The 18,104-nt window shown below is 40.0% G+C and overlaps 1 protein-coding gene and 1 pseudogene across 1 annotated transcript; both read right to left on the reverse strand.

The window, feature by feature from the left end:
* Positions 1 to 10,791: 10,791 nt before the first annotated feature.
* LOC149099636 (uncharacterized) lies at positions 10,792 to 12,975 on the reverse strand (annotated as a pseudogene).
* Positions 12,976 to 13,534: 559 nt separating this feature from the next.
* On the reverse strand, positions 13,535 to 15,508 carry LOC149099637 (uncharacterized). Its single transcript, XM_089277146.1, has 2 exons — positions 14,645 to 15,508; positions 13,535 to 14,381 (listed from the first exon to the last, which is right to left on the reverse strand). The coding sequence occupies exons 1-2, from the start codon at positions 15,146 to 15,148 to the stop codon at positions 14,256 to 14,258; spliced, it is 630 nt and encodes a 209-aa protein (XP_089133272.1). The 5' UTR covers positions 15,149 to 15,508; the 3' UTR covers positions 13,535 to 14,255.
* Between the last annotated feature and the right edge of the window lie 2,596 nt (positions 15,509 to 18,104).

The following is an 18,104-nucleotide window of genomic DNA, read 5'->3' on the forward strand; positions in this document are numbered from 1 at the left end:
ATCGTCACAGAGATCCCCGTTATAAACTATGATTCGTTGACACGTTGCGTGGCGGCGTCAGTTTCCGTAGACTCACAAAAATATTTAAATTATTTCTTGCCGGCTTAATATTTTCACATTCACTGGTAATGTTCATGCGTAAAAGCTAATTTGTAAAAGTATATATTTTTTTCGTACATTATTCTAAGCTGGTAGCACAAATATAAGCAAACATTTGAAATAGACTTGCGACAAGTCGACCTTTTTTTATTCCTTGACTTATTGATCTCCCTCGAACAATGCGAGAGGGTAATTTTCGAGCGACGAGCGTGACCGACTTAAGTCGCGAGAGGTCGACCTTTCCAACGGCGAAACCAACTGGCCAGGAAAGAATTATTGGAAAGGACTTTACGAAAGTCCAATTTGCAATCACGTGTTTGTTTATCGTAAACAAGCTCCGTGCGACTGATTCGAATATTTCCCCGGATGAATAAAAGTAGACAATATTTTTACGTTGCAGTTCCTTGGTTTAGGCTCACTCTTATGAATCTTGCCTTCAGAGTACTTTTCCACCGATTCCAAATAATATTTGAGGGAACAATATCCGACCGGATAAAGACTGAGCTGTCTGTCGCGATTGGAACTAATCAACAAATGCAATCAAACTACAGCCAATGAAATATCCCAAGCCAAGGCGTTTCAAAGTCGTGTTCGTGAACGTATAAAATAAACTATAAACCACGAGTTAGTCTCTAGAAATCCGCTTTACAATGCTCAGACTTGCTCAGACTAGTATGAAAACCATGAAGTGTGAGATAGCCTTTGCGCATATGACGTAGACGTATGATGTCATTAAAAGTGGCGCAAAAAATGCAGACGTTCGACGAAAAAGTCTCAAAAATAGACACCCTTGAAACCACAGGACACCCAAGATTTTGAACTGCGTTCTGCGAACGTAACAAACATACTGTGATAAACGAAATTAGAAATCTATGCTCAAACTTCGCACTGACGGATATTTGGCTGAATTAAATCTCCAAGCTCTGTCTTTTACGTGGCGAGACAAAGCATTCAAGTCTAAGAGCCGACAAGATTTTTCTCTTATCACAGCTGATTTAGTCAAGCTAACAAAAGAGAGTAATATTATAGACTGACATTCCATTCTCAGATCACTCTGCTATATGTTGAATACACAATCGTTCGACCAGCGTAAGAAATCTGGCCCTAGTTTCTGCAAATTTAATGCAAGCCTGTTTACAGATAAAGAGTAGTAATGGACGCTCATATGGTCGGTAACCAATCAGGAGCCCAGAAAGACAATAGGACCTGTTGTCCAGTTTGGCTATTTAAAATGCCGCGCGTTTTGAGAGCGTTAATGAATAGGTGTACGTACCATCCATCGGTATGCGTCGGTGAGACTGAAAAAAATTCGTATGATTTTTATTCTTGTTGATTCGCAGGAGTTTAAAAGGCAAGGAATCGACTTTTTACTTATCGAATCGTTTTATACCTGTAAATGTTATCGGAGCATATTACGCATCGCTTAATCAAGTTGCCACCACCACCACAACCACCACTAACACCTCCTCCACCACCACCACATCCATCTCCACCACCACCACCATTACCACCACCTCCACCACCACCATCACCACATTCATCTCCACCACCACCACCACCACCACCACCACATCTATCTCCACCACCATCACCATCTCCCCCCCCACCACCACCACCACTGCCACCAGCACCACCTCCACCACCACAACAATACACACGGCAATTTGATTATGCGCTAGGCACTGAAGGCACCAAATACTTTAGCATTTTTTATTTTTGAGTATAACAACTCGTGTTGACGATGGAGTGTGACAAAGAGCTTTCATTTCACAAGCGCTTTTGGAAGTGGAGAGAGATCCCTTTCCTATCAATAACTCTTTGGTTGATGGTACGCCGTCACCGAAGATTAGCGAGGGAGTGAGATTAAAGGAGATGAAGATTTGTTTAAATCAAAACTTCATGGCAAGAGTGCCGGAGAAACATATCAGGCACTCTAAAGAGATGGTTCTTCAGAGGAGAGTTGCGAACAGGAAGAGACTGTCTGCGTTCAATTATTGAGCAGTAAGTAAAACATCAAAACAAAAAACGGCTCGTTTAGGAGCCACCACATGTCCTAAAAGCCATGATCAATGATAACATTATTTTATACTGAGAAAATAACATTCATCTAACAAGACACACTCTCTCCCCCTTCGTCAGCATGCACATACCTTGTTTGTAAATAGTGTATGGACGCTGGTCACTCAGAACACGACCTAGTTTGTAACACCAAGACTTTTGGAGAATATAATCTTTGTTTTTAAAATGAATTGTGCGTGACGCGTGACACCCTTGCCAGACGAAGACGAATTTTCATGAGTCACAGTTGGATGCATCTCATTAAAATCCCAGCATGAAAGAGAGGTAAATGGGTCTATACTGATGTAGGCTGATGTCATCTGTTCTCTGATTGGTTCCTGATAAGGTCATCGTCCCATGATGCTTTGCCACACCCTATATAGGCTAGACTCGGACCCAAGTCTCTCAGTCATCATCATGGCCGCTTGCCGGACGGACTTCTGTCGTTTAGGACCACAGGACACTGTAAGAATCGAGTTTGAAGTTGCATGACAATTTTTGCGTGACCCTGGCGTGATTTGTGTCGCCATGGAAATCCGTGAGACCGATCCCAGGTCCTCTGTCGACATCGCGCAGAATGTCGCGACACATCCGGGACTTAAATGTAGAGTGCGCGCGAAATTTAATTTTAATTAGGCTGCCGATGGTTAAACAATAAAGAAAATGACCAGAAAATGGCCGACTACACATACTTGTTAAGAGTTTACGTGCTTCATACTTGCGTTTCGTGGTGCTTGTCATAGGGCTTTTGTAGATGAGACATTGATGGAATAAAGGAGACTTTTTTGAAATGTTACGAAAAGTGGATTTAGTCGTTTTCTTTTCCTGAATTTGGTCCATTTGAGGGAAAATATTATATGAGGAAATATTTGGAGGAAGAGTTTTACTCCTTCAAAGCGCCCTTCTTAACGGTTATCATACGACTTTGAATGTATGTTGTTAAAGGAAGCTTTATGCCAAGTTTTAACGGAAAATAATGTTTCCAAGTGGTCGTTCTGTCCAACTTTCTAACACTCCGCAAACAAACAATGGGACACACGCCGACGCTATAAGGCATTGAAATTGAGAGGTGATAAAATGTATCACTTAACCATCGCATTTAAAGTAACGCTTTGCGCGAGTTGCAATAAACGAATTTTCAGCATGTCATCTGTGCAAGAAATGCAGCGCGTTGATCGGGAGCTCTTTTTAGAGCTCATTGAATCCCCGGTCAACCCCACTTTCTTGCACATGTCCACTCCACTAAAAGGCTACCACCCAATGTTTTATCTCCAAATAAACGGCGAGGCTCTCTGGCAGTGGCACGTTGTCAAGAAACAAAAACAAATGTTTGAAGTGCTTCAAGACAACTCGCTCCAACTTGGCTACAGACTATCGTCGTATTGCAAAGATCGTGTGGGGGTCCTCATCTACTCAAATACTCTTAGGCAGGACTACATTAGCCGGTATATGAGCGTAAGTGTCGAGTACAAGTGCGTGATTTGTGTAACCCATGCCTCGCGCTTGCCATTGAAGTAACGCTTTCAAAACCGCCTGGTTGAAGTTTACGAATAAAAAGCATTTCAAAAATTAAACAGTCGAGTTTACCCTGACATTTTTTGGAATGTTAAACCGTGTGTTCAAACTCTCCTTGAATTGGTAGTTCTTCCATCAAGAATGTGAACGTCTTAAAATGGTTTTTGCTCGCCTGCATTATCCCAAAACCCTCGTAGAGAACACCGTCAGACATTTTATTGAAATGAAAGTTACTGAGAATGTGTGTTCGAAACAACAAGTATCCGATGAACAAGATGTTCCCATCAGAATTGTCGTACCGTTCAAAGACCAGAAATCGGCGAATGCCGCGGTGAGACACCAACTCGGTGATCTCAGTCGAAAGATTGATGCCGTTGTCCAGCCTGTTTACACAAGTCAGAAGATCAAAGGACAATTCAAACCAAAGGAACATAAACCTCCAATTGTGAATCAACAAAACGTTGTTTATTATTACAAGTGTGGTCTGTGCGATGCAGACTATCGACACCTACATCAACGTGTGGAGGAACACAAGCGATCAACAATCGGCAACCACGTGAAGAATGAGCAGGGAAAGGATCCATAGACCATTGGAAGCAATTTCAGGATTTTGAAAAAATGTCAGAGTAAACTCGACTGTTTGATTTTTGAAATGCGTTTTATTCGTAAACGTCAACCAAAATTGAACAAACAGAGTGACTCGATCCGCGCGAAGCTATTTACTTAATTATTTTAATTATTTTACTTTAAACCGTTTCTATCGCCTTAACGTTTTTATTACTCATGCCGCAATTTTCTTGTACTGTTTCTATGCAAATATTTTAGAGTTTTAGTCAGTGTCTCATTAGCATTCTTAAAATCGATTGTATATATTTGGGCGCATGCAAAACTTTTACTTTTCAACTTGAAAATGACCGTCGAGCGGTCGAAACGTCGTTGCTTTTCAACGTTAACTTTTTTAGTGAAAAAAGATTTCAAAGCTAAAATTATCCAAAAACAATTCTTGAAGAAGAGAAAACATTTTGCAAAAATCTATATTCTGCTAGAAATGTTGATCCCAATAATTCTGAGTTTGATACGTTCATTAACAACAACCTGTTAAAGTTAAAGAAGATCAATCCAAGAAATGTGAAGGTTTGCTAACTGAACAAGAGTGCTACCAAGCTTTAACAGATATAGACAGTAGTAAAACCCAGGGCTCGGTTGGCTTCTCAAGCGAGTGTTACAAATTTTTCTGGCATAATATTAAACGTCATTGTAACCATAAATTTAACAAATTGGCGTCAGTTTTTTTATGCGTCTGTCGTCTTATTGATGATAAATTGCGTCATAACATTGTCAAAGTGGCTGTGGAACGACGAGCCGCAGGAGAGTGGTTCCGCAGTAAACTTTGACAATGTTAAGACGAAATTTATCATCAATAGGAGAACAGACGTATAAAAAACTGACGTCAATTTGTTTTTTACAATAACAAGACCCCAAAATGGTCAAATGCCGGGAATAAACGAGGGGAAAAGACGCCGTAAACTTGCCGTAAACAAAGATAAGTGAATTTTATTCAAAATGACGCGAACATTGTCAATAGCTTTTCTCACTTTTTGATTGGCTACTTAAAAAAGTCCATAAAATCTCATTGGTTAAAAAGTTGACAATTTGATAGCTGAGAGTTGAACTTGAAAGCTGGCATAACTTAAAATTTTATCCGTCTGTACTCTTATTGATGATAAAAATGAGCCAATCAGCGCGCGAGGAATTAGACAGTTATTGTAAAATATGGCTTTGAAAAACGTCAATTATCGATATGTCAAAGAAGAGGCATTGTAACACTAGTACCAAAAAAAGACAAACCCACCAATCGCCTCGGAAACCTAAGGTCTATCTCACTTTAAACACGGGATACAAAATTGCCACAAAAGCAACTGCAAAAAGACTGGAGGCTGTTCTGCTGATCAAACTGGCTATATCAAAGGACGATATATCGGTGAAAACGTCGGTGCAAAAAATCCTTCCCGGCCTCGCTGTTTTCCTCGACTTTGGGACCGTTCATTTTTTATGAGGGAGGGGGGGCTGGTGGGATTTGGGAAGCACCATTTAAAAATCGCATGACCCCCCCTCAGCTTACCAATTTTTTCACGTGGCCCCCCCTTATAGCGGTCATTTTTTGGGATGACCCCCCCCAAAAAAAAAAAATTGAACAAACGGTATTTAGATTTCAACTTTTTTAATATTTCTCTATTATCCCCCTACTTCACGTTTTGTGCTCACTGTGAAGACAATATTTACAATCCCTATACTACAGAGAGCTGTTGTTTGAAAAACAAATCAAAAGAAAGAGAAGTCAATTTCGGATCTCCTAGTTATGGCTCGCCCTGAGCGTGTGGCATTTGGCCTCTCATTGGCATCTCCCTCATCTGAATTGATGAATGCCCACAGTTTTAATGTAAAACAGATCAAATGTATAGAAGCTAAGTTGACGAAGGTCACGCAGGACATGGAAGCACTAGAAAATAAGAGCAATTATAACAGCATATTCAAGGGCATACTCAAACAGCACATCAACAAAAGGAGAAGGAAAAAAGAAAACTGCAGAAAGTCAAATGAAAGAAAGAGGAAGCGGACTGAAAACAACGTCCAACGAGTTTATGGAATCTGTGTTGGCGCTAGGAAATGATCTTCCACAATGCCTTGTGTACCCTCCTAGAGCGGCCGTCCCGGAAGAGTGTATTAAAGTTGAGGATGTTGCCACGTCGTTATTTAGAAGAGATGGGCCATACATCGCACTGCTCTTGGAAGGGAATTATTTCACCAATGCTGCAAGAAGCAGAATCACCACCAACCTTGAGCAGGAAGTCAGAGATTATGTTTACACCTTCATGTACCCTGAAGAGTACACTCTGACGGAAAGCATTGCTGCTTCTTGCAGCATCGGTGAAAGAGACTCCCATAGCAGCACAAGCGGCGACGAAGAACTCGACGACACCGAAGATGAAGATGAGTGCCAGTGAAAGTTGCATTCGGTTGGTTGTTCCAAAAGTCAACTGCTCTACACTTGGGGATCGGGCCTTTGCTCATGCTGCACCTGTTTTATGGAACTCGCTGCCATTAACTATAAGAAGAAGTAGCAGCCTCGCCATTTTCAAAAAGCAACTGAAAACATTTCTTTTTAAGAAAGCTTTTGACTTGTGGAAATAGTTTTAAAGTTTAGCATAGTTGTTGTAATAGTTTTAAAGTTTAGTGATTTCCATTTATTCATTTATTTTAACTTAATGTAAAGCGCTTTTGAGTATGTTTGTATAGTTCTAGCACTATACAAGTCTATTATTATTATAATTATTATTATTATTATAAATACTTCTTTTCAGTAGCTACAAATGCTTTTTGTCGCCAAACGTTTTTTTAAAGCAGAAGGAAAGTTTGTAATAAATTTGTATCCTGCCTTCTATGTTTATTCTATAGCAATTTTTTTGATATTCAAACATTATGCCATTTTAAAGTTTTACTAAAATATTTCACGTGACCCCCCCTTTCCCCCTTATTTTTTTGGGATGGCCCCCCCTCGAAAGCCATTTTTTTTCGCATGGCCCCCCCCCCAAATCCCACCAGCCCCCCCTACCTGATAAAAAATGAACGGTCCCTTTGATAAGGCATTTTTAGGTTCTTGACAAACTTAATTTTGGCCGTGACTTTAAAAATTGGGTACAAACATTCTATTGCAACATAAAAGTGGTTATGCCTCTGATTTTTCAGTCTGGAGCCAGGAGTCAGACAGGGTTGTCCACGATCAGGCATACTCATCGTCCTTGGTATTAAAATTCTTGCCCTTGCGATTAAAAAAAACTTTAAAATTGAAGGCGTCACAGTAGGAGCGCGCGAAATAACAACACAGTATGCAGATGATACAACAATTTTTTTAAAAAACCCTGAATCAATGAGTCTTTTGTTTGACCTCTTGAAAAAGTTTGGAAGATGCTCAGGATTAAAAATTAACCACACGAAGTCAGAAGCAATGCGGCTGGGGAAAAGGAAAAACAGAGAAGATGCTCCGTTCAACGTTAAGTAACCGAAAGACGCTGTATATGCTTTAGGGATGCACTTCTCAAACTCGATAAAAGTACGCGATAGCCTTGATTTAGTTTCTATGAAAAGTTGGATGTTTTAGAAAATACCTTGAACAATTGCAAGAGACGGAAACCAACTGTTTTAGGCAAGATCAACTTTGTTAAATCTGTCGGCCTTTCAAAGCTTATTTACAATGCGCCGGTACTGCCAGTTCCTGAAAACGTCTGTTATCAGGTAAACAAAATCACCTTTAATTTTACAACAAAATAGCCAAATTGAAAAAAACACATGTTAGCGAACGCAAAAACGGGGGTCTGAACATGATCGATTTTACTTTAATGAAAAAAGCCCTGAAGTCCATTTGGATAAAGCGATTTCATCAGAGCGAGAATTTCACATGGACGGTTATTCCTACAGATGAAGCTACATTACACTTAGGAGACTTAACCTTCCTCGCAACCTGCAACTTCTACAGTAATGATCTTAACATCAAAGGGGTACCACTCTTTTACTGGTTTGAGTTGAAGGATGGGCAAAGTAATACAATGCCACGCACAAAGAAAACGATTATAGTCATTATATGGAATACCAAAGATACCAAAGATATCAAAATTGATAACAAGACGATCTTCTTCCGTACTTGATCTGATAAAGGAGTTTCCACTTCAAAAGACCTTCCCGGCATGAATCTACAATCATGGACAAAAGCAGTTGAGACACTCGCCGAAAAAGACCTGTTTTGTTGAACGCGTGAGTTTTTCAATCTCCAATTTTCACATTTCGACCCCCTCTCCCCTTTTCAATGTTGTAACCACGTGACAGTGTCCACGGAGCGTATTTCAACATTGAAAAGGGGAGAGGGGGGGCTTGACTATCGACGAAAAAGATGTTTTTTGAAACTACGGAAGGACGCCGATAGAAAGCGTCTGTTTTGCTCAAATGTGTCAACTCTTTTGTCCATGATATTGTAGATTTTCTCACATATGGAGTAATAAACGCTATTCTACTAGACGATAAAAAGGCAATAAAGCGAACGGGTGTACAGCAAGAGCATCTTACACAACCATGGCAGAACTTGTAAGTGCTCACAGCCAAAGCCATCCATAAAAGTTTCGGACGGTGAAGCACAGAACCCACCACAAAACAAGGCCTTATTGCCAATGCAAATACTTTAACTTAGCCTTGTCCATTATTAGAGAGACAAAGTTAACTATGTTTACGTATAAAATTTTACACGATATAGTTTTTACTAAAAGCAAATTATTTATAGCTAACCTTGCAAGCAAACTGAACAACATACGAATGTATCCTAGTTTTGCATATCGTTGGCGGTCATTGTAAATAGCGGAGCTAAGTAGAGACAAACGTGGCCAAGTAGTCACCCTGCAAATTGGGTCACGTGTCCTGGAAACAGTAGTCACACTGAAACTGCAGAGAAATTTAAAGGAGCTCAGTCACGGTTTGCACATTTTGAAAAGTTGAGCCTAAATTTTTCAAATTCGTCGTTTGCAATCCGTGTCAATCTTCGCCATCCTTGACCATCCTTGTTCCTTTATGGTTTATTATTATCTCTTTGATGTTTTTCTATCTTAGTAAACTATTATTTTCAGGTTTCCTTCCATTTAAAGGAGATTTTGTACGTGTCCAAAAAAAAAAAAAAGAAGACAAAACAACGTGGCTGAGCTCCTTTAAAAAAAAGGCTCGTTCCGTTGCGATAAACGTCAGTGCAAACGTCAGGCTTAAAGAAGACTTGGAAGAGTTATTTTCACACTAGCATATTATATCGAAAAAGCAGGCAACTTGCATATTTTTCAAAGTAATCCACTTTTTTTGAGTCACATGCGTGCGATTTCTATCCTGGCAGCACCAGGATGTACGAAGACGATAGCTTATATCCGAAGACGTCCGAATAATGCAATGCAACCAGAAGCAACGTAAGTTTATAAAGTTCACGAGTAACCGAAATGTAGTAGACGAAATCTGCTAAAATAATGTTGATAATATCGGGGGTGATAACACAGCTGACTGGACAGTAAATTAGAGGGCAAAAAAAAAAAAACATCTGGTGCGAGGTCTAGAACCGATAAATCTTCGCAAACTGTTCGGAGACTCTAAGACAATGCCTTGAGAAGTACTGTTAATTTCTCTTGCTGTATTAGATACATAATTTTAGATGCGTTTTTTTTTCGCCGATCATAACTGGGCTGATGTGACTAGTTATTAGTTAGCTGTGCTTTTGTTAAGCCAATTGTGAAAAAATCTGTTTAAAGAGATTTTAAGTAACTAATGCATTATCACATTTGTTCTTTATTTTTGTAATACTATTGTAGGATACAAGCTTATTATTGATGCTTTCTCTGGATAACAATTCATTAAAGCGCTGCTCAATATATCATTTTAAGTGTATCAAAGTTTTCTTTAAGGCTTAAAGGAATTTGACCTCCGTTACCATCAAGTAATCAGTGAAACATTGTAATAATGTTTATTAAAGTAGTTACCGCAAGCCTTGGCAAGCCTTTGTGCAGTTTTGCTGCATTAAACATTTGGACCACGTTCGTTTAGGTTTTGACGCATTTTGTCTAGCCACAGCCTTGGTTGGTGCCAAAATCTTCAGTTTTGAAACAATTCCCGGACATTCGGTTTAAATTTTTCACTGGTCTAGTTTCGGCTGCTGCGAACACTCAAAGGGTTTAGAAACCAGTAAAAAGCTGTACCGGATAGGCAAGGTGTCCCTAGGAAAACGTTTACAAGGCAGCTAGGGTTACCCTTATACCAGGGTAATCGCCTGTATTAAACCGCTTGTGTTAAGGTGACTCTATATAGTATTTCACAAAGCTTTGGATATTAAATATGCATAAGTAATTTCTCCCTTGGCAAATGTTTACAACATAGCACTCGGTAGAAGGTCAATAATAAAAAACCTACAGCCTTAGGCAACGTATGGAAGACACTTTCAGAACCTAAATGTTGTTGCTATGGCAACTACTGATAGAAATGCTTGGCTTGTTTTTTTAACCTGCCTGACTTCTAGACGGTGTTTCTAGGTTTCTACACGGTGAATTTTCTTTGTTTTGGGGGAAACACAGTTAACACACAAGGAGTTTCAACTGACAAAGCTACAAGAAAATCTGTACATAATTTTCAGAGGAATTCGCAATTTTCGTTTTTTACGCATATTACATTAACGTATGTATAAACTTTGATGATTTTTGCTTAACAGCGAGAAAAAGAAAAATCCTATCCATGTGCCAATTTTCAAAAAAAAATTCACCGTCTGGAACGCGCTTAATATGCGTTTTAGATCACCCAAAGACCCCTGTATTTTCGTGACGTCATCAAAATAGAAATTCTTCAAGTTACGGTACTGCGCATGCTCCCGTTTCGCTTCCTTCGCACGTGCTAGTTGAAAATTAGTCGAGATGTAGAAGCTTATTTTTCCCCACGACGGCGAAAAGTATACCTAATAAGTGTTGTAATACTTATGGAAATGCGTTTTAACTTGTGGTTTCCTCCACTGCTTTGAAGTGCTCAACGATCTTGGCTAGAATACGGGTTGTTTTTGTCACTCGTGGAGCCTTGCTAGTTGCTGAAGATGGAGGCAGAGACAATACGCCAACAAGCCCTTTTGCTCCGAACTTCTCGAAAACATTCTTAAGATCTCGATATGAAATGCCACTTCCGGCTATTTTTTCAGCAATCTGTTGCTTGATGGGGAATTCCGCGTTTGTTGGATGATAAAGCGTTCCTCGGAACGTCTGCAGTAGTTCGTAGCGACCATCAAGGTATTTCATGTCGTTTTCTGCGTACTGTGGTGTTGACATGTTCTCTGTCAACATGTCCTCTGAAATGTTCAAACGGGAGTCGAAGACCATTCTTCTTAAAGCTCTAACATCCTCCACTGCATCGTGTGCGGGGAAAGGCTCATGGAAAAGTGTCTGATAAATGGATTGTTGATTTAATTTAACTGTGGAACCATCGGGTAAGACCAGAGAGGGATGTTTACGTTTGACCAATTTCTTCAACACAGGGAGAGTGTCAGAAAAGAAAACGTTCAGACAGGAAAGCTTTTCACAAAGTTGATGTCCACCTTGACGAAGAAGAGTTGGATTATCGAAAACCTGAGAGTTGTGCCCGATTAAAACAGTATAAATATTATTATCGCCTTTCACACGCCTGACAGTTTTCTCCAAGTAGGTTAGAAAATTTTCGAGTGACTTTCCAAGTGACACAGTTTCGACTGGTTGATTGTTTTTGAACAGGGTCCTGACGCCTCTGACTGTTCGGACACTTAAACCATTTACCCTTGTAGCATGAATATCTACATCCCTCAAAGGTAATATATAGTCATTGAAACAGTGCAAACCTGATTGATCAACTGCTAAAAGCTGGCATATTTCTGCGGTTTTTCCAGACGTGTTTGTTTCAATATCGTAAATGATGAAATTGTAAACAGTGTTTCTGTCATAGGGAAATTTCTCCGCCACTGGTCTGATCGTTAATTCAGGAATGCATGTTTCAAAGTTTTTCAGCTCCTCACTTGAAATTTTCAAATTGATGATGTGGAATTCTTGGATCAGTTTGGTAGAATTGTTTGGATCCAGGTTAAGTCCTATTCCACTTTGGTATGTGTTTCCTTCCTTAGCTTGTTTTTTACCATCAAGATTTAACTTCTGCTTATGTAGTTGAGCTCTTCAGCGTTTGAAATTAATGCTGTTTTTTCTTAGTTTGTCTTGGGTAGCCTTGTGATCCATCCTTTCAATGTAGCTGATACAGTGTATACCAGGTTCAATGTTGAGGCTCTCAAGTGTTTGGCTAATGTACTGATATCCAAGGTTTACTTGCAAGATGCCACAGGCCACTCGGAAGTCATTACTTTCACTTCCACCATAGTATCTGATTTTGGGATTTTTTGAGCCTATAACACTGTTTAGGGCCTCATTTCTCTGCGAATTTGACCCAGGTGATAACTTTGCAACTACTATGTCAGTACAACCATTCATCAAAAATTCTCTCCAAAGCTTTCCTTAAGTCATCGCCATAGAGATCTTTGCCATAGGGTAAGTCAGAGTGTTTATAGTTAATAGGGTCTTTCTTGGCACCACACCATGATTCATTGCAATTTTTGTGGTCTCCAAACGAATGTGGTAGAATGCTTTTTAAGGATTTTTGAAGTGCTGATGGATTTCCCTTATTTTGAGACACGCTATAAGTAAAACATTTGACCAAGTAGTTGATAACTTTCTTTGAGAGAGTTGAAGAATTTACAAATTTCCCACGTTGGCTTAGGTTATACAGCCTTGTAGTAAGGGATCTTTTGGCATGCACAATGTCTGTCCACTTTTCTACAGGATAAGGGACCTTCTCTTTTGTAAGTGTACCTGTTGTGGAGTCTTCATTCCCGACATAAACAGATAGTTTGACATTAGAATTTAGGCTTTCAGTGAACAAATGGTCTGCTGCCATAGGCTCCATTGCTTTTGATGATGCTGTATGATTGAGTCGGCAATTGTGTTGCTTGGCTTGTTTTCCAGTTTTTTTAGCATTTGTGCAAACCCTGCAGGATTTTGTTCTTGTAGTGTAATCCATAACCTTCCCATAAGTTAAACCCATGATTGCAGCATGACCGGTTGAAGAGTTATGCCCCTTTCCCCGTTTTTGCCAACCCATGTCATATTAGCAGGGGATATTGATGCAGCCTTGGTCATCTGCTTTTACACCCTTTTTGATGGCAGCATTTCTTTCTTCTGACATTGCAGTTTTGCAACTTTTCTTTGTTACTTGTTCTACTGCATGCCCAATCTCATTTTCTCTACTCTTGAAAGTTACTGGATTCATAGAGGGAATATTTAATGTACACAGTAAATTATTTAGGTGGGTTTCACCGATTCCTGTATGTAGACACCCAAGAACAGCTCTTGAATTAACATCCTGACTGATTGGACCTCTTTGACCGCTCCTGTGTTCATTGGAGGTCTTGACAACATTCTCTGTACCACACACTGCACAGGTAACTGAGAACACTGAGGCTAACCCACATTTTTTTCTGCTGTTATGTTCCACAATGACAAATTGGCTGAAAATAAAGTGAATATATTGATACTCAGGAAGATCTGATACTTTATTCTGGCAGTGTGTTTTCTCCTTTAATTTGGAATAAACGAGCACAAGTAAATTTTTGCAAAAACTAACAACATTTCAAAATGCAGTGAATGCAATTTGTGGTCTGTGGCAAATTTACAGCTGCTTGTTTGTTCCAAATTTATCAAAAACATTTTTGTTGCTCGCAATAGACAAACAATTGTGTGACGCTTGTTATAGGGAACTTGCCCAAAAATTTAAGGACCAACCCGAGGCTTTTTATGGCTGATTGCATATGACACGTTTTGTAATGTATTGAAGATATACATGTATTATCAACCTCATAATTCTTTTTTGGAAACCTGTTAATTTTATAGCCTTAAAGCTGTGTGTACTTGCCATAAAACTGAGAATTCATTTTGACTTTTCTTTAGTGTTGATTTTCTTTAGGCAGAAAAATGTTTCTTCTCAGCTGCTTTACAGTGTTGACAACATTTCAATGAACTTCTCAAAACATCCAAGTCCATAATTCTACTTCCATGTGGAATGCAATTTTCCTTCTTTGTTTGTTTCTGATAAAAATTTAAAACTTATACATTTTAATGGTAATTATTAGGTTGTAACTGTAACAAAAAATGTTGGAATTTTAAAATGAAATGTCAGAATGTTCAGGTATAATTATGTTGACAATTTGCTATGAGCTACCTGTGGTATAACACAAAAGTTCAAATTGAGAACTATTTCAGAGCAAAGAAAGTCTTGATGAAGCACTTGTCTTAAAACTTTTAGGGAATTGTTGGTGTCACGTATAGCGAAAACAAGATTTAAACCACACCTGACTTAAACGGGTTTCTCTTTTCTTCGGTGGGGACCAATCTTCGACCATTCCTTGAAACTCCAATTTCCTCTTTGCCCTCCACTCCTTTATCCCACGAGTCCTGTCGTCCGTGTTTCCACTTTGAGCGGGTTTCTTTCTTGAGAACCGACCCTTCTCGTCACGCAATGGTGGTTTTGTTTCCGGTGTCAGTTGCGCCTTTGCAGACTCTTCAGCTGTTTTCGGTGTTTCATCGCCCAGGGAACTCAAAGCGAAGCCTCCGACCATAAAAAGTACACCGTGACCACTCTGTGACTTCCTTCGCGTACGATCACGACCGTCTTCTCTCTCTGATGTCGGCGCGATAAGTGCTGCGAATTGGCTTCTCAGTTTAACCACGTCAGGAGAACACGCAAGAAGTGTACTTTTAAACACATTTCTAGGCGTTTTTTGATGAACACTTGTTCTGGTCAAAAAGGATAGCGATAAGTGGAACGCGACTCGCGATAAAAGTCTCGCCGCCATGTTTATTTTTGTTTTTTACTTTTCTTTTAAATACTCGCGCGCTCGCGCCATTCGCACCCATGCCTCGCGCGCCAAAAAAACTATATAGAGCCACCTTAAATACTCGCGCGCTCGCGCCATTCGCACCCATGCCTCGCGCGCCAAAAAAACTATATAGAGCCACCTTAAAAGTAATCGCTTTTATTATATAAAACCAAAGAAAAACCAGGTGAGCTTTCGCGCAAAACATGATATGTTCACACGTGAAAAGATCGCCGTTGCTATGGTTACACAATAACTGGCGCCTGTCGCAGCAACAGTGAAATGGTTTGGGATTTCTTGAACATTACATGGCAACCTGGAGATACGAAATTTCTCTTCTCTTCTCACTCGTGAAATATTCTTCAACACTCGACGAGAAATTTCGTATCTCCACGCGGCCATGTAACATCCTCTATGTATTAAAATTGCCTCGTCCTTGAGTAATTTTAAAAGCTTGATAACTGAGCATTTTTAATTTCGATTCTTTATTCCTCGGAAATTTATGAATTTTTTATCATATTCATAGATTTTTGCCTTTTTACTTACGACTTTTTCTCATTTTTTTCTCTCATTTTACTTAATTTTAAGATTTTATAGATTGTACATATCTTTGTTACCTAGGGCCCCTACAGATACCGGTCTCGTTGTTGAATGAGCTACCCTGGTAAAGTAAATATACCTAATTGGCCACTCCCCATTGGGGCTTTTCAGGACCAATGTAAACAAACAATGACAACTAAATATTCAAATAAGCATAACTAGGTTAAGAATCCCAACTGGCGGGAGACAGACTAGCTGGCTATTTACAAGCCCAGCCGAGAAGTTGAACTCGGGGCTACCGAGAACAACATCAGCTAGCGGTCAGAGCGGGATTTTGAACCCGGGACCTACGAATTTCAAATCCGGCGCTCTAACCACTCGGCCACGCTGCCTCCCATAAAGTTACCTTTTTAACCCCGGCCAAACGATCACAACATTTCAACGCAACATATCACAACATTGGGCGCAGCATGTTGTGCGAGTTTGGCCACCCTGTTGCGACGTGTTGCGACATGTTGGGTGTTGTTGGTTCAAATTTGAAACTGGTCAAATTTTTCATGCAACATTTGTGGATGTTGCATGATGTTGTAGTTGTTTGGCCAGGTTCGTGCAACAATGTTGCGTCCGGGCATGCGCACTAGGAGGTAATCAACAAACGAGCGAAAGGTAAAATCTGCCGTTTGAAGTTCGCAGAAGAAACGCTTGAAGTTCGATTTCTCGGCAGGGTCTTTCAAAACGTCCCAGTCAGAAACAGCAAAATCATCCACTTACTTTCGTATACCTCGAGAGGGCGTGGCATCAGGGCCAAGTTTAGCTCCTCAGTGGGGGTGGTAATCCAAAATTCCAGAGGAACCAATGGTGTCATTCTCAACTTGAGCGATCTGTAAACATTCCCAACAATGCTTCAGTCAGCGAGACAAATATACTTCCTAGCCAGCCGAATAATATTTATCTCACAGCAAGCACAGAGCCTCTGCAAAACACCTGTTTACTTCGAACTGCAGCAATAGCTGATTTGCACGTTGTCGTTATTTGTCTGCGTCGACTAGAATTCCTTTCGTTTCTTCTTTATTATTTAAATTTTGAATTTCTAGTGGGATGACAATTACCCTTCGTAGCAGAAGAAACAGACAAAGTGAAGGATCCTGGAAGTTATAGTCAAATGACTCTACCATGCAAATTGCGTATTCCTTTGGCTGCCTCAGTTACTTGGAGTTGGTTATACTTACTTATATTTACATGAAGGTCATTCCTCACTTAGTTTTCATACTTTTCAAATAAAGAGAAAGAAAGAAAAATGTTTTGAACACAGTGGGAATCAAACCCGAGAAATTCGACTCAGGATACATCTACTTACTACCACATCATCCGAGCGCTGACTGCCAAGATCCCGAAGTTTTTAACTATACACACGGAAAGCAGAAGGTATAAATAATACAGGGTCACCAAGAAAACAAAATGGAAGCTAACCGCAAGCAAACCCAAGTGGAACTAACCGCGAGCAAACGCATGCCACAAAATTATTATTTCAATTTGGTGATAATCATAATTTCGGTCTCTGGTCCATGTTGTCATCCTCGGAGATCCAAGGACAGTCAGTGGGGACGAGGGAGCCCGATGATGGAAAGTCAAAACAACGAGGAAAAAACGGTGAAGAATCGACGTCGTCCCCACTGCCTCATTTTCGAAAATGACCCTTGTTGGATACGAGATCGTTACCGACCCACCTCGGACACCTCTTTTGTTACAATCTCGTATCCAACGTAGGCTCTTGGAATAATTGTCAAATCGTGTCTAATTCAATAAATACAAGATCCCCACGGCTTCCTATTGTCCTAAACGTTGTTCCCGAGTGAGTAGGGGTGAAGGTGGGGAGTATACTTGTCCCCATGCAGGAGTCGCAAAGGCTGACACTTCAGAAAATTGATGGGCGGTGGAAGCAGGCCTGATATCCCGGCTCGGTCAACGGTTGGGTCGCCAGGAAGACTTCCCTGTAACCCAACCGCTGTACGAGCCGAAGAGTCTGGGCTCGAGATTAGAGCGTGACTCACGAGAATAAGGAAATTAAAGGAGCTCAGTCACGGTTTGCGCACATTGAAAAGTTTAGCCTCAATTTTTCAAATTCGTCGTTTGTAATCCGTGTTAATCTTCTCCATCCTTAGCCATCCTTGTTCCTCTATGTTTTATCATTATCTCTTTGGTGTTTTTCTATCTTATTAAACTGTTAATTTCAGGTTTCCTGCCATTTGAAGGTAATTTTGTATGTGGCAAAAATAACTCAAAATACCGTGACTGAACCCCTTTAAGCAGTAACCAACTAGGCCGGCTTGTTCAAAGCCAGAAATTAGGCTAACCCAGGATTAACGAGAAATTTGATTTCAGTTTTGTGTTTTTT

The sequence above is a fragment of the Orbicella faveolata genome, unplaced genomic scaffold, assembly GCF_042242905.1.
Source record: "Orbicella faveolata isolate gen_17 unplaced genomic scaffold, um_ofav_v1 contig_46, whole genome shotgun sequence".
NCBI classification, from domain to species: domain Eukaryota; kingdom Metazoa; phylum Cnidaria; class Anthozoa; order Scleractinia; family Merulinidae; genus Orbicella; species Orbicella faveolata.